The sequence below is a fragment of the Centrocercus urophasianus genome, unplaced genomic scaffold, assembly GCF_019232065.1.
Source record: "Centrocercus urophasianus isolate 14NV4802_14NV808 unplaced genomic scaffold, USGS_Curo_1.0 seq_13, whole genome shotgun sequence".
NCBI classification, from domain to species: Eukaryota; Metazoa; Chordata; class Aves; order Galliformes; family Phasianidae; genus Centrocercus; species Centrocercus urophasianus.
Window position 1 is genome coordinate 7,839,840 of NW_024884475.1, and position 16,108 is coordinate 7,855,947.

Here is a 16,108-nt window from a genome sequence, read left to right on the forward strand (position 1 = left end):
GTATGCTACAAAATACTTTATTGCTTAAATATCTCCAAGTATGAAGATGAAAATAACAGTTGTGTAAAGATATCTCAAAATATTTGGGAGTTTTTGTTTATTTGGAGCTGGGAATTATGTGTTGTCACTTAAAACTGTGTTGTCAGTTCATATCCTTATTACTGTTTTCAGATCGTAGAGCAGCCATACTGACAGTTGCCTCTTTGCATTTATAATGTACAACCCCCTTTTGCTCTGGTCCTGCTATTTTATTCTCCTGATTCTGAGACAATGAGACCTCCATGATATTACTCCAACAAGTCTCCAAACCAGCAATATTCTTCTAAACCTAGTATTTTTGCATTAACTTTTAAGACCACAGATCAATCAAACTGAGGCAGTAATACTTGTTTTCATATGAAATTCTTGCTTTTGTTGATTCCTAATTTACACCTCTGTCACAAACTATTTATATAGTATGTTCATCATATCTGCATATTCTGTTCACTGTGTTCATCCTTACGATGTGTAGACACTTTTTTGCCAGTATCACTCTAAAATGAAATTAATGACCATCAGTAGAATTTGAATACCGTAATGATTCCATGAAATATCCTCTGACACCACATTTTGTCTTCCCAATATCTGTTTCAGTTAAGAGCTGAGTGCCTTCATGGTTGACAGGTGGAATTCAATAGGCAAATGAAATGTCACTGTTACTTCATTGGCATTATTTTAGTCAATAAAGGTCATAGAAATAAAATAATAATCTTTGTCATAAGTTTTTATTTGGACCTACATTTGTATGGTCATTTGATATGAAATATTACCACTGTACTGGGTGTACATAACAAGTTTTGAATGTATAACAAGAAAATATATATGCTGTGATCAATATATATGCTGTGATCATATTTGTTGCTCTAGCTGAAAACTCAGGAATGATTTTCAGAACAGAGCTAACATTGTTTGCTGAGTATTTGAAAATATCTCTCTGAAAAGGAAAAATGTGATTTTAGTTTGAACTGCAGAACACACAGGACAATATGAAGAGCAGGCCAGCTTTCCAGGCTCAGAAGATCCAAAGCAGGGTGAGTAATGTTTTAGATCCCATTGCTAGATATGCTTGCAATTTTTTTGAGTGAAAAACACAGATTTTTTGGTGGTGCAAAGTCTAATGGAATCTTTAGTTTTATGTCATATTCTGTGGCCAGAATGGAATGGATTAGATTTATGGTTTACACGTTCAGGCCTGTGGACCTTTAACAATTCACAAGGAAATGGTCAGCGAACAACTGGTGAGTGGCTACTCCAGGAGGGAAGCCGAACTGGAAGCCAAGAGTAACAAAAGCACAGGCAGCGCCCACACCATTCAGGAAGAAGGTTACAGTATCTGCCCAGGACAAGGCAAGGCTGGTGGCTGTAGTGACAGACTCTGCTGACTGCCAATCATCCTTACACAAACAATGAAGTGTGAGGTCTGGAGTGTACTGAGGAAGACCAGTTAAGAAACAGTGCTACATCAATGCAGGTGCATACTGGAAGTCCAGTAAGGACAGCCACATACCAAACTGGAGAGACAAGGAGCTGAATTACTTCCAATGTAACAGGAAAGCACTGACAACCCCCCACTGAGCTTAAATGGGGATCGTGGACTAATGGGCAAAGGGTCTGAGTGGAGCTTCTAGGCGAGGCTGGCCACAGCAATTACAGCCTGTTAGATCCCTCAGAACACTGACAAGTAAGTTGTCTGCAGTTGCAGCATGAAACTGTATTGCTTTAACCATGTTTTCAATTCCAAGTGGAGAAATTTATATGTAAAATGATGTGTATTAAGAATAGCCCACAGGGAGAAAATAACTGAACTAATGGCTTAAGAAGTCAGCACAGAGACAGAAGAATCCTACAACTATGAATGACTATTTCAAAATGAGACCCTAAAGAATGCTGAGCACTGACTCTGGATAATGACTGCCTGATATGCAATACACAGTCCATCTGGTTATTTATCTTCTGCCCTTTATACACATACTTAGGTCATAAAATCCACTAAACTGCATGTTTCTCTGCTAGGATTTGCAAGGCTCAGAGAATTGTAAATACAGAAAATTTGTTCTACTCTTGGTTGTATAACACATGAAAACTCACATTGCCATCTCTTTGATAGTTATGCTACAGATAATCTTCAGTCTTACATCATTCAATCAGTCACCTTTCATTTAAATTCATATCCAGAATAGTTAAACGTAGAAGTTGTATTTGTACTGTCACCTAAAAAACGTTGTGAGCAGATCTACCTACTTTTTAAAACTGTATTTAGATACAGTTCTTACAGACTTTGGGAAGTCTGGTTCCCTTCTTGAAAACTGGGTTTCTAGTAAAAAATTCTAAGGAATATCTGGCACCAATCACATACTGAAGTTGTCGTTAATAACAATATCATCTTCTCAATCTGCTTTCTAACAATCTAAGACCATATCAATTATGGGAAAACAGTCACATCCCAATTTCTTTTGCCCTCAAAAGAAAAATAAAGTCAGGAAACACCTACACAGATAACGCAAACATACGACCTGTGACTATGTGAACTTGGTTCAGGGTTACGTATATTCCACTTTTGTCTCTCGTAATTTAAAAAATTGAAACCTAAGTGCCAACTCAGAAGAGTCAAGCCATCTGCCTGAATCACATAAAGAAAAATGTGGATCTAGCATCTTACTCTATTGATCAGTATATTTCTAACACCTCTAGTGTCTTCTCTGGAAGCAAATCAGTTTTATGTCGTCTAAATACATTTGCCATAAAAGTTAGATAGATAATATTCAAGAAGCTGCTATAACTTTTGAGATAGGTATCTTGTTACTGACTTTCAAAATACTTTCCATTCCTTTTGCCTACCTATCCATGCATCATAGAGAAAGGTTTATCCATTATGTGTTACAAAGAGTATAATCTATCCTCAAATGAATGACATCACATAATGCTTTAACCAACTATTACGTTCTTTTTCTCTTTTTAGGACACTCACAGTACGTTAAATACATTTTTTCAATTCTATCAAACACACTTACTGTGTGCACCAGCAATTATTTCTGATTGCCATTACAAGGTCTCTATTTATCTTTTTCACTGCAAGAGTGAGACAGTACAAATGCATCATCACTCTGTCTCAATCTGCTTCTTGCTCATATCTGGCCTTGTTCTTTCTGTATGTATTGGTTTTGGTGAGCTCCTGTGTGTTGTTGGCCATAGTGAATGAATCTTTTTCCACAAGACTTACAGTAGTCTACGTTTTGCCAGATTTTTTTCTGTTTTCTCATCTTGAAAGTATCTCACAACAGAAAGGGAATGAGAAAAATTCAGAAATTCCTTGATACCACATGAAACAGAAGAATCTTTCCAGTTATTTTACTTATACCTATCTTTACGTATCTTGGAAGTTCTAGTAATTTTGACTATATGAGCTTCATTCATACTTCTGTTTAACAAGGTGAGAATCTGAAGCTAAACTTATTTTCATAATCAGACTTAACTCAGTTCTCTAGCCACATTTTACTTAGTAAATACAGAACTTGAAATCTGTTTATGCAGGTAGTCACCAAATACATGGAAATTTCTACGTGTCAGAGAAAATGTCTACTTTACATCAGTATAGGGTATAATAAAGGCTGAAGGGGGAATGACAAGAGGAAATGTCATGTAATGCAGAAGACATTGATAAGGGCTGATAGGTGGACCAAAAGGAAGGATTTAGTTAGGCACTGAGAAGAATAAATATAGTGAGTCAAACAAAATCGCATTTTTTTTGCCATCTGTGAGGAAAACTCGGTAAACGTACTCAGTGAATTTCCAGGTGATAGCATACATTCATTATCTTCAACTGACCTAATTAATATCAATTACAAAATATCCATTTTCCAGTTAACTTGCACGTTTCAGGAGACTGCAGTACGCACAATATTTGCAGTGTATAGCTAGAGTGATTCTGTGCATCTGTTTGGCAGCTTCTCATTAAGCTGTTAATTTGGAGTTTAAATACATGTTTGGATATTAAACAAAGAATTTTTTCTGGAGTTAGGTCAAATGTGTCACGACTAAGCTTTGTTTTCTGCAGGAATGATCCCAGTTCTTATCCTGTCTGCCCTGCTTTGCCTTTGTTCTGATCACATCTAATTATATGCATTTGCAAAGGTGCTATATTTTGTCATCTGAGCAGTCTACATATGCAAGGAGTATTTTTATCTGGCAAAGAGATTTTTCCCTTCTTCATGCAGTATTTAGAGATTGTCTAAGAGTTTAGTCCTAAGGCAGTACTCTGAAGAACTACAAAGCAGCTACAGGATCTGGTCCAAGTTGTAATGTGAAGACTGAGTCACTGAGAACTTTGCTTCCAGGATCTAGAAAACGGATATGGCGATTGGTAATGCCAGTTGTTTTAGAAATATTTTGAAGTTAAAATAGTGATCATTTGCAAAAAAAAAAAACAACAACACAAAAAACTTTTGAGACCTTCAGGTAAGAGGTACTGCTTGTGTTTTATTTTAATGTTTTTGGTTAATTCACCTTCCCTCAGAGACAGGCACTCAAAATATTTTATTCTGGAAACAGTTTACTTCCTTTGTCTAAACCAGATGGAATCCATGCATACTATGAACTTGAGCACTGAATAAATGAAAGGAAGTGAACATTCTAAGGGATTTGACATGGTCCAAGAGTGATTACAAATTTATAATCCACTTGGGGGACTTTGCTGATTTCTTAAGCAGCTTGAGTGGTTTATGAACAGCATGCAATTTCATTGTGAATGTCAGATTAATGCTAGATGAATGCTTTAAACAAAATTTATGCTGTCTTGGGTCGATGTATTTAACCCATTGAAATGTTTTTATACTCTGTTTTATGGTTTGCATTACTAACGATAGCATATACATTCCCTCTCCTGACAGATCGACAATTTACCTATTAAATTAAATGCAGCAGCTATTTTAAGGGAGGGTGCCCTCTATCAGCGAAAAATGGAACAGGAGCTCCATAGGTATGGTCACGCATCTTCCTCAGATTATTTTTCACACTTCTTGATAAAGAATAATTGACAACATTACAGTAATTACACAAACTCCAGGTAAACTAATATAAAGGACCTTTTATAAGGCATTAAGAAGCTATTCTGTAAGCATTAGTGACAAACAGAAAAGTGGACTAAAATGAAAATTTACGCTGAAGTCATTATTTTACTATAGATGATGTGCTGTGTGACTGTGCTCTGATTTTGCACTCTGGGTAGTGTCCATTTGTAAAGTCCAATAAAGATCGATTGTTACATCAGTTCCAGTTCTTCAGAATAAATAATGAGCCAAATACACATCTACCTTTGTGTCCATTATAAAAGGAGCATATATATTAAGCATATATGTTAAATATTTCATATATTGTCTTTTTTTGGGGGGGGGAAGGGAGGGGGAGAGGAGAGGGGGTGAGGAGGGAATACATGCAGAGTTGATAGTTGAATCTGTTTATCTGTGTATAGAAATACCTGCCCCTTTCTATCACATTAAGGTGTATGGGAGGACTAAGACCATGCTGGTCCACAAGCTGGATGAGCAGGAGTGTGGGAGAGAACAAGGCATGCAAGGGCAGTGTCCTCACTGAGAAGCCACTCAGTCCCATAGTATGCTGGTAAGGCAGCAGAGTGGGTCCAATGAGGGGAAGCAGAGTCAGCCAGCAATCCAGCAATAGATAGGCAAGACTATAGGGACGAGTAAGGCCAAGGCCAAGCCCAGAGACAAGTCAACAAATTGGGTTAGCAGGTACAAGGCTGGGCTCAGGCATATCTGCAACATAGCCAAGGACAAAGGCTTCTATGTTTAAATACAGCTTCCAGGAAGAAGCTTCACAGATACAATTTTCTCAGCGGTTTTTCACACAGCTCTTCTCTCTGCAGTCAGATCCAGTGGTGCACAGCTGCACCATAACACAGCTGTGTTTGAATACAGGCAACTAAATCGTAGGGTTGGGGAATAAGATCTCGTAGGTCCATTTCATGCACATGGAACTCTGACGTAAGGAAGCCTGACTATGTGGCACAGATTTTCAGCAGATTTTAATTGGGCTTCTGAATGTCTGCTGCAGACTGTATTCTATAACTAGAAATACAGAACATTTTAACTAACATAAAACCTGTATCATTGTCATTTTGATTTAGTATTTTTACTAATCCACCTGACTTAGCAAGATAAGGACTAAATACTGTTGTTATTCGAAGTCCTGGAATGACTGTCTAAAGTTGAATTTGGTTTTTGTGAAAAATTTTGATAGATGGATCAGAATTTCAGCAGTAAGATTTTGCACATCACTCAGGTTGTGCTATCACCTATTGTTAACAGCTGTATATGTATACTTACACAGTTTTTCATACAATGATACATGCTACTGTTCACTTTATCTGGCAGAATTTTATTGCACTCAGCAAAGGAATAATGTTTGCCCTAACATTTTTTTTTTATTCATCAGATGTAATGTTCAGCTGCATTTAACACACAGCAAACACATAGATACACGTTGGAGAGCAACAGTAAGGCACAACTCACAGCATTTTTGTGTCTGTTCCCAAGCTCTTGGCTCATTCAGTTCTTTGCTGCTGGACTTTGAGAGGCCATCTGCAGGGCTTTGTTTTGCTTTTCTCTTGACCATCCAGAAAAAATAAGAATGTGGTTTTACTTAACAGCTGAATACTTCCTCGCCTCATTACAACAGTATTATAGATTATTTAATCAGTGAAATACAAAACAGGAACAGAAATAAGCAGAAAAGTTTTTATTTCTCTATGGCAAAGTTGGCAAGAAAACTGCCAAAGAGAAAATGTATTAGTTCTTTCTACCTCTAAGCAAAATAATCCTCTGAGAAAATTCACATACCTTTGGCCTGATTCTCCTTGCTCCGTATTAGAATGTACATGTAAATAAAGTTAGCCCTGTCTTTGGGCTTTACTGTGCTGACAACTTTCACATCCATGCCTTCATACACTTTCTTACTGCCCTATTTTCCCAGGCTTTCTACCTAGTAGGACCTCTTGAACTGGAATTAAAATACATCTGTGGGATGTCCTCACAGTGACTACCTTTTTTCTCTGTAGGGATCAAGGGCTTTATGCCACAGAAAAAAATTCTAGAAATGTTTTATAAACCAAAGCAGGGCTGGAGAGCCAGAGTGTGATATACTCTCCCTTCACTCTTGCAGAATTGAAAATTTGCTACGAGGGACTGGAGACCCGTCTGAATTCTTGGAATGGCAAAAGCAGATGCGTGGAAAAGATTTGGAAGAGCAGCTGGCTGAAATAGAGTGTAGAAGGCTTCAAGGGAAACTGAGTCATGAAGAGGCCATTCTAGCCCATCAGAATGTAATTCAAGAAAATAAGAAGAAAGCTGATCTAATGAGAGAAGAGGTAATACAGCTTTGTTCAAATTTTGCCTGCATTCAATTACTGCAAAATTTGCTACAGATGATGCCTATTACAAGTAGTTATAAAAGTTCTGTACAGTGTCTTTACTCACTGGAGTCTGTAAACAATGGATAAATAATGCTAGAACTTCCAGACACTGCAATGTTTATACATTCAAGTAGTTTTCATAAGTGTTTGATTTGATTGATAGCACTTCTGAATTCAATTGAGTAAAAACAGAAAGTAGAGCATCCTTCCCAATTTTCATGTCATTATTAATATTCTTTTTGCTCAGATACTGAGATATTAGGCACCGTTTGCAATGAAAGCACCAATATGTGACTAATTTAATTATCTCGTTAAATGGGAGTCATGAATTTAAACAAATTTGTTTCCTTAAAAGATAAATTCAATTTATTTCATAAGATCCAACATGGCTGTATGTCTCCTGGGGAAAATTCAGATAGGAACCCTCTGTTGATGTACAGATACAGAAAATGGAATACTTAAGCCAGAAAGCACCTTTTAACATATTTTCCAACATGGCAAATCACATTTTCCCCAAAACATTGCTAAGTTTTTTTTTTTTCCAAACTCACTTTTTTCTGGCACTTTTCTTATAAACTAAGCAAAGGCTCAAGAAATAATCAAGTACTATAGAATTAATAATTTCAAAAGTGACTATCACAGGCTATGTCCACTGTTTTTCTTTTCTATTAGCTTGGTTTGTTGCTATGCCCCGTAGGCTGACCACTACTTTTCTCTTGGTCATCTTTCACAGATGTCAGTAGTGACTCTGCAATTTAGAACAGACCCACAAAGATTTTCAAGAAGTGCATAATATAAAAGGGATATTAAAATTAATTAAATTAAAGTATTAATGGGGTCCTTTTCTGTCCTTTAAAAAAACACTTTTTAGCTACTCTGGCATTAAGTTTGACTAGACAGACTGTCAAGCAACAACTTGAAGTGAACCCTAACATGTACAACTGAACATAGTGTGGTTGCTTTCAGCCACACAAAAATGATTGTAGCCATTATATTAACCTCAGTTTCAGGGATGATATTGTCCAGTGAATGCAGTTGTCTTTGCACTATTTCAATTATTTGAAACACTCGTATCACTGGTTATCAGGAATTTTATTAACTTGTTTTTTTGGGATTTAGAAAGCAGAGCTGATGCACGAGTATGCAGAGAGATGTCTACAGGAACAGAAAGAAATGAGAGAGCTGGTGGAGAAGGTCGTGGAAGGACACAAGAATGCAAAGCAAGCAAAACTAAAGCTTCAGAAATACAAACAGCAGATAGGTATTTATATATAGCCAGAAAAATTAAATATGATGCCAAATGTCCCCAGATTACTTTGTTTTAGAGGGGCAATTACAATTTTTCTGAAAGAAAGAGGAAGTTGTGGAAAATATCCAGGATGTAAATTCCCATAAATGTATGAATATGAATTTTAGGACTAAGTTGGTAGCAGGTAGATCAGAAATTCTAATTCACTGCTTATGGGAATTAAACTTTGTTTAAAAGGGAAGATTACGATGCTAATGTTCTGCAACTGGTTTCTCCTCCATCTAAAAGCAGCATACTTGAATGGCTGTACTTTTTGTCAAATCAATTTAGCAAGCTCAGATTCCTGTGATTCATGCCATTAAGAGAGGATTTGCCTAGCAACCTCTTTGAAAGAATCATAGCTCCAGATTATTGTCTTCTTTAGAGAAGACAGTCTGGAAGAGATAATTGTAGCTGAAGAAAGAAAAGACATCTGCCAAAAGAACAGTACCACAAAGGAGAAGGATTAGCACAAGACAGACCAGCCATTAGAATGAAGAGAAATTGTGTTACACATCCTCCACAATTCTTACATAAAATTCCTAGCTAATACATCAGTGAATGAAATCCAGGCAGAAGGCTGTACATATTCCAATGCAATACCATGTTAACAAATGTTAACACATGTTAATAAATGTTAACAGTGTACAAGAGGGCTCCCTTAAATTGTGCATATTTTGGTGAGCAGAATACTTTTCACTGCTTCACTATCTCTATACTTGTACTGAGGGTGGCAGAAAGTGTTAGCCAATCTGGCTAACTAACTAACTAACTAAATGGCGTAGCAAAGCCTACTAAGCTTTGTGGGTCACTGATTTCTAGGATACCTACAGCTTGATAAACTAGAAATGTTTGATGTTGTATAATATCCTCTTATTTAAAGATAGAATCATAGAATCATAGAATCACCAAGGTTGGAAAAGACCTAAAAGATCACCCAGTCCAACCGTTCACCTATTCCCAATAGCTCCCACTAAACCATGTCCCTCAACACAACATCCAGTCTTTCCTTGAACACCCCCAGGCTCGGTGACTCCACCACCTCCCTGGGCAGTCCGTTCCAGTGCCTGACCACCCTTTCTGAAAAGTAATACTTCCTCATGTCCAGCCTGAATCTCCCCTGCCGTAGCTTGAAGCCATTCCCCCTGGTCCTATCACTAATGACACGAGAGAAGAGGCCGACCCCCAGCTCACTACAGCCTCCCTTCAGGAATATATAGAGAGCATTGAGGTCTCCCCTGAGCCTCCTCTTCTCCAGGCTGAACATTCCCAGCTCCTTCAGCCTCTCCTCATATGGCCTGTGCTCCAGACCCCTCACCAGCTTTGTTGCCCTCCTCTGAACACGTTCCAGGGCCTCAATATCTTTCTTGCAGTGAGGAGCCCAAAACTGGACACAGTACTCGAGGTGCGGCCTCACCAGTGCTGAGTACAGGGGAACAATCACCTCTCTGCTCCTGCTTGCAACGCTGTTTCTGATGCAAGCCAGGATGCCATTGGCCTTCTTGGCCACCTGGGCACACTGTCGGCTCATATTCAGCCGAGCATCAATCAATACCCCCAGGTCCATTTCCTCTACGCAGTCCTCCAGCCACACCGCCCCAAGCCTGTAGCGTCGCCTGGGGTTGTTGTGGCCGAAGTGCAGGACCTGGCATTTGGCCTTGTTGAAACTCATCCCATTATGAAACAATGAAACAGATGAAACAATATACATTAATTAGAACAGAAATTAAGAAGAAATCATTCAAATTGTCTACTTCATGTATGTATACAATATGCTTCTATGTTGAAAAGAATGATAGATAGTGGAGGTGGGAGTACTCATTTGTTTCTTTAATTGTTCCTCCCACCAATGACAGATTGTTCCTTCGAGTACCTCCAGATATGTATTATTATCATTATTCACAAACGCATGAGTTTTTCTCCAGATGGACTACTTGTTAAAATATGCAACAGGCTAACAGAGATTGGTTCTTTTCTTTCAGTTCAGGAAGTTTGTGAAGAAAATCGAGAACTACTTCGGCAAGCTTTAGAAGAAGAGGAAGAGAAACTTAAGAAAAAATATGAATTAATTCAACAAATACGAGCCATTGAATCTTTACCAATCCTTAAACACAAGTTTGTTGACTTAACTGAGGTAAACTCAAAGGAAAAAAACACTGTTTTTACATTTATGTGTACTGTATGTGTTGCACACACTCATAGGAGCTGTGTACTGCATGCAGATGCGTAGTGTGAAGCACAAAGTGACCCCATGAGACAAAGATTAGATCCGAAATTTTCACAAACTTTGTAAAATATTATCATGGAGAATATTCTGATGAGAAGTGAGAACTCACCACTTCTGATAGTAAGTGAAATCATAGGCTCTTTGAATTTCCTTTGAATTTTGCTGCCAGTATCTAAATTTCCAGACATCTTCCAAAAAGAGACTGCCAACTGAGCACGACGTGTGCCATCCACTTTAACAAAGTCACAGATTTGTCAGTCTTCAGTGAGGACTGACACAAGCACAAAGTGCAAAGTGATGTATAGTTGCTCATATTGCAGTGGTGATTGCCACAGTAATTGACAAAATTAATTTCCTGTGCTTTTAAAACTTTCAACATTCAGGTATATGAAAGAGATTGTCTGGAAAACCCAAAACCTGCTTATCTGTTGTGCATGTACTGGGCAAGTGACTTGTGAGTGCATATGTGATTAACTCCATGTAAATGTATCCCAAACTTCCTGAACTTGCTATTGATTCACAGCTGATACACCTGATTGGTCACTTTGCAGAATTCCCAGATTTACATGGCATCCAGAAATCTCTTATCTTACCTCTAAATCAAAAACAGTATCTAAAATATACTCCTTCATCTTCCTTTCCTTTCCAAACTGAAAAGAAGGATAACATAGAGTAATACAAAATGACCTCACCAATTTTAAATGTGATCATTTTGTTTTTTTACCTGGATTCAATCATAAGATGTGGGCTGCAAAGTCGTAAGATATAGTCTGCAAAGATGAAACAGTTCAAAGAGGTTGCATGTGGAAATGTCATTACTTTTTTAATCACAGCAACTTCTATAAAATGGTGCAGGCTCTCACTGAGGAAAATGAAGGTGATTGGAATGTCAGTACTTTCTTACTTTCAACATAGTTAATTTCATTGCCATATACGTGGCTGCCAACTTGACACAGAGCTTTCACTGAAATTCTGTTTGTAACTAAATACAGGCTTTAAAGTAAATTTCCCATCTAGCTCTTCTCAAAAGACAAAGTAGAAAAGCACAATAGGTTTCAAGGCATATTTAAAAAAACTCAACTGAAATCAAGCTTATGCTATATCTACAGTAACTAAAGTGTAAGGTTGCTGAAAGTAGGATGGCCATACAGGTCATACTGCAAGTGCAAGAGAGTCAACCTGAATGATATCTCAGCTCATTTTACGATTCACTTATACCCACTGTTACAATGGTTCTCAGAGTAATTTAGCATTCTTTTGGTGATGGCTTGCCCTACTTGTTCTTTTTCCAAAAGACATTTATAGGCTAAGTGAAATTAAGTATGTATTCATAAAATTCACACTACTTCTCAAAATTGTTAAAGTACCCAGTTCTTCCCTTGGTGGCACTTCAGTTTCTCTAGTAGCAGCATTACTTACTGCACAAGTATAGAACTTTTCTTATTCTAGGAATCATTTCACTGTCTTCATTGGATGTTTTTGGAATGCATGTGCTGAAAGTGTTCATCCCTACCATTACATTGCTTCTCTTTCCTTAATCTTTTTGGTGTCTGCTTACCATGCTCACATACAATCACTGGTATATATGCCCTGCTGCAAAACAGTTTCCTTTCACCTTCTGTGAATACAGTTCAGCAGTCACTAAGTAGCTTAAATTAGTGGCAAGATATTTAAAACTGAATTCATTTCATACCAAATTTCACTCAAAACTAAAATCTCAGGAGAGAAATAATCATTTTCCTTTTCATTTATTTATGGTGGTACATATTTATGAAGAAGTTGCAAAGAGAAGATTAATTGAATTATTCTATTACTCTTCTTCTATGCTACTCCTGTACTCGTGTGTACTTGTGTGTACGTGACCATTGTTTAGGTCATGCTTGGTAAACATGAGGAGTGTGGAAGCAGAAACCATGGAGCCAAAACTGAAGAGCCAAACTTTAGGTAAAAAACAGTGAGTGATGACTTATTCCTACTGATTCAACTTTTGAAGATTCAGAAAGAGAAGCTGTGGGGACCAAAACCACAGGAGAAACTCTTGGAAATGTTGGAGGACTCCACAGGTTCCTTCCCAAGACTCACTGGCCTTCACTGATGAGTTTGTATCATTAGGTCTCCAGACTAACTCAATAATAAGTCCTCTAAAGCACCATTGTAGCAGCAGATAGATAAGTCTGTTTCTGTGATACTTGGTGTCTTGCAGCCAAACTCACAATCTGAGTATGTGTCTATAACAGAACATCTTTCTCTCTTCCTGGTTGTTGATTTTTTTCCCTTCCCATTCATGTTCTATTTTGTGAAAGGCAAGTTGTACTCTGTCAACAAGCAACTCAGGATTCAATACAAGGGATTGTTTTTCTGCTGGAAAGAATTACTTGAAAACACATGAGTTCTTGAGCTGAATAATTTCTCTCCATTGAAATGACTGTAGTGAGTTTTACTTATATTTATCATTACCACTTATGTTCTTATGTTCAGTTTTAGAAATAATGTTTGGAGGAGTGGTTGTCTGTTTGTTTTGCCTTCCTCAAATTCAGCCTTTCCAAACTTTGTCATTCATTTTCCGTGGAACTAATTAGATCAAGGCCATTGTGATCAAAATCTTAACCAGTGTTTCACTCCTAATACTTTGCAACTGTATAGAAAGAGTTTGGTAAGCATCTTGATGTCCTGCACCCATGTCTTCCATTGTAACATGCCATAATACCAGATCCTCATGAAAGATGTGTACCAAAAATACGTTGTTAAACAACAGAATATTAATTGCTGTGAAAGGGATGAAATTTTGCAAAGATGGATCCAGAGTAGATCAGTATTCATATATATTTGTGCAAATTTTCCCTATCTGCAGATGTATTTATGTGTAGATTCAGGGAAAGGGAGGAGAGTATACATAAGGGCTGAAAACTTCAAGTGCACACAAATCTGTTTAGAAATTATCTGTGTTCACATGAAAGCTGAGGTGCTGCTGTCTCATTACGTCTTATAACAGGGCTCACTGTGAATTTAATTACAAAGAGAATTTTTAAAAGCCTTCAATTCAGATTTGAATATTTTGAATTTGGGCATTAAGTTTTCAATTTCCTGAGTATAGAGCATTGCTTACTCCTAGTCTTTTCAGATAAAAATGATAGATGTCATCATAGTTCATATCCTTAGTTTGGATGTAGATGAATACAAAAAAATGCATATTTTTGAGTGTAAAGTCAGTTTTGGTTTTACCAAAATAGAAAAGATGCAGTTTTACAGATTTCAAAACTTTAAAAAGCTTATTAAAACTAAATGATAAGTCAAGTAGAATTTATTGTACAGCAAATATGTTGTGTTTTTGTTTATTCTATTTTTCAACATTTTTTCATGAAATGTTTTGAGAGCCTTGTGTTTTTACACATACAGAAGATGATCTCAACACGTTAAAAGCAGCTTGTAAATAGCAGTTAGGTCAGAGTCATCCCTGTCTTTTTTGAAGTCAAAAGATATTCAGCATGATTTGGAACACAATCAAAATACTGTGATTGTACTCATTTTCTCTCTCCTTGCCATTTACAGTGTTATTTAAATCTATACTTCTTATTTCCTAGACTGGTGGCCATGGTTTAATTTGTGAAATGTCAATAGTGGAACTACGTGAACGCCTCGCTCTACTTAGAGAAGCACAGAAGGCAGCAGAGGAAGAGAAGAGAGACCAGATAATTCAAGATAAACAAGCTAAGGAACAACTTCTTCTAGATAAACTGGACCAGATTTCCATTTTCAGAGCAGAACTTGGACGAGCAGCTGCATTAAAGTCAGTATAAAACAGTATATGGCACTTAACACACTGAAACTTAGTTAATATTTTGCTAGTTCCATGAGAAGAAAAACAAGTCAAGAGCAAAATTCAGCCCTTTCATAAAGCAATGTAGCTTTTGTCAAAGATTACACTGGGACCAAGATTTCTTTTTACTCCTGAAAATAATTTGCATCAAATTTAACAAATCTTTTTCATAAACTTGAATTTATGGTTGAAGACACTGTATTCAGCTAGTATTGAGAGTACTGTGCTGGTATTCAGAGCCAAAACTGTGTATTGAGAAAGAAGATCTTTCTTCTGCTCCTTTTTAGTTAATCAGAACTAATTTGATTTTATTATAATCAGTCTTACTTGCTACTTAAAGAGATTTCTCATTTTAATCTAAACCAATATATTAGGGCTATAGTTTTCTTCTTTGAACTTCATTTGTGATGTGAAAGAGCAGGCATTGTTTTAGAAGATACTTTGAGGGAGATTTTCTGATAATAATAATAATATATAAATTAAATATACTGTAGCTGTAGATCAAAGAGAAGAATCTTTGCTTACAGGCTCTCTGATCAAATTTTGTATTCATTATGCATATTTATTATTAATTATCATATTTATTATTCATTGTCATAAAGGATCCATAACCATCATAGATGGTTACATACATAGAAGACAGATCCCATCCACAAGGAATGTAAAATCTAAGTTTAAATTATTTACAAATAAATCTGAGCAAGAGGAAAGCCTGTGTAAGTGTGTAAATATGGATCACCTCTTGCTCTCATGCCATTTTTACTGCATCTTGACTGCCTTTTTTTCTTGCAAGTTTTCTTTCACCTCTTCTCTCCTGTGACTTTGATAGTTTACTTCTTGTTTTGCCATATTTATTTTTGCAAATAGATGTTCAGGCTGACATTCTGAAAACATATTCTATCAGGCTAAAGCTATGCATCTTTAGACATGTTTTAGATTTGTGTTTATCACTTAGATACCAAAGGTGGCTTCTTAGGAGTTCAATTCATGTTATTGATCTATCTTCCAGTTCTAAATCTCAATTACAGAAGGCTGTATTGATGTATTCATTTAACCAGTTTTCACTGGTCCCTGCTCTGATTTGGTTTGTAGCTGATAGTTAATCTCCAAAGAGTGAGGTTTTACTGTGTTAGTACTTTAGAACTTATTTTAATGAGGTTAGTGAATCAATAACTGCAGCTCCAGTGGATTGACTGCACAGATCAGTGACCTTCTCTTCTTTGTCATCTGTGGAGAGAAGACTAAAGGACCTGCAGTAGACTTTGAGCTGAAGACAAATTCCCATCTCAAGCATTCAGTGTTATGTGAAAT

General features: G+C 36.9%; 1 protein-coding gene across 5 annotated transcripts in view; it reads left to right on the forward strand.

The window, feature by feature from the left end:
* Positions 1-16,108, forward strand: part of CFAP99 (cilia and flagella associated protein 99) — a 49,973-nt gene that overhangs the window by 26,216 nt on the left and 7,649 nt on the right. For all 5 annotated transcript variants that reach the window (XM_042812070.1, XM_042812073.1, XM_042812072.1 and 2 more), the window contains 6 exons: positions 999-1,070; positions 4,926-5,014; positions 7,216-7,420; positions 8,585-8,726; positions 10,736-10,887; positions 14,562-14,767. In XM_042812070.1, the coding sequence (XP_042668004.1) occupies positions 999-1,070; positions 4,926-5,014; positions 7,216-7,420; positions 8,585-8,726; positions 10,736-10,887; positions 14,562-14,767 (866 nt within the window). The remainder of the gene's footprint in view (positions 1-998; positions 1,071-4,925; positions 5,015-7,215; positions 7,421-8,584; positions 8,727-10,735; positions 10,888-14,561; positions 14,768-16,108) is intronic.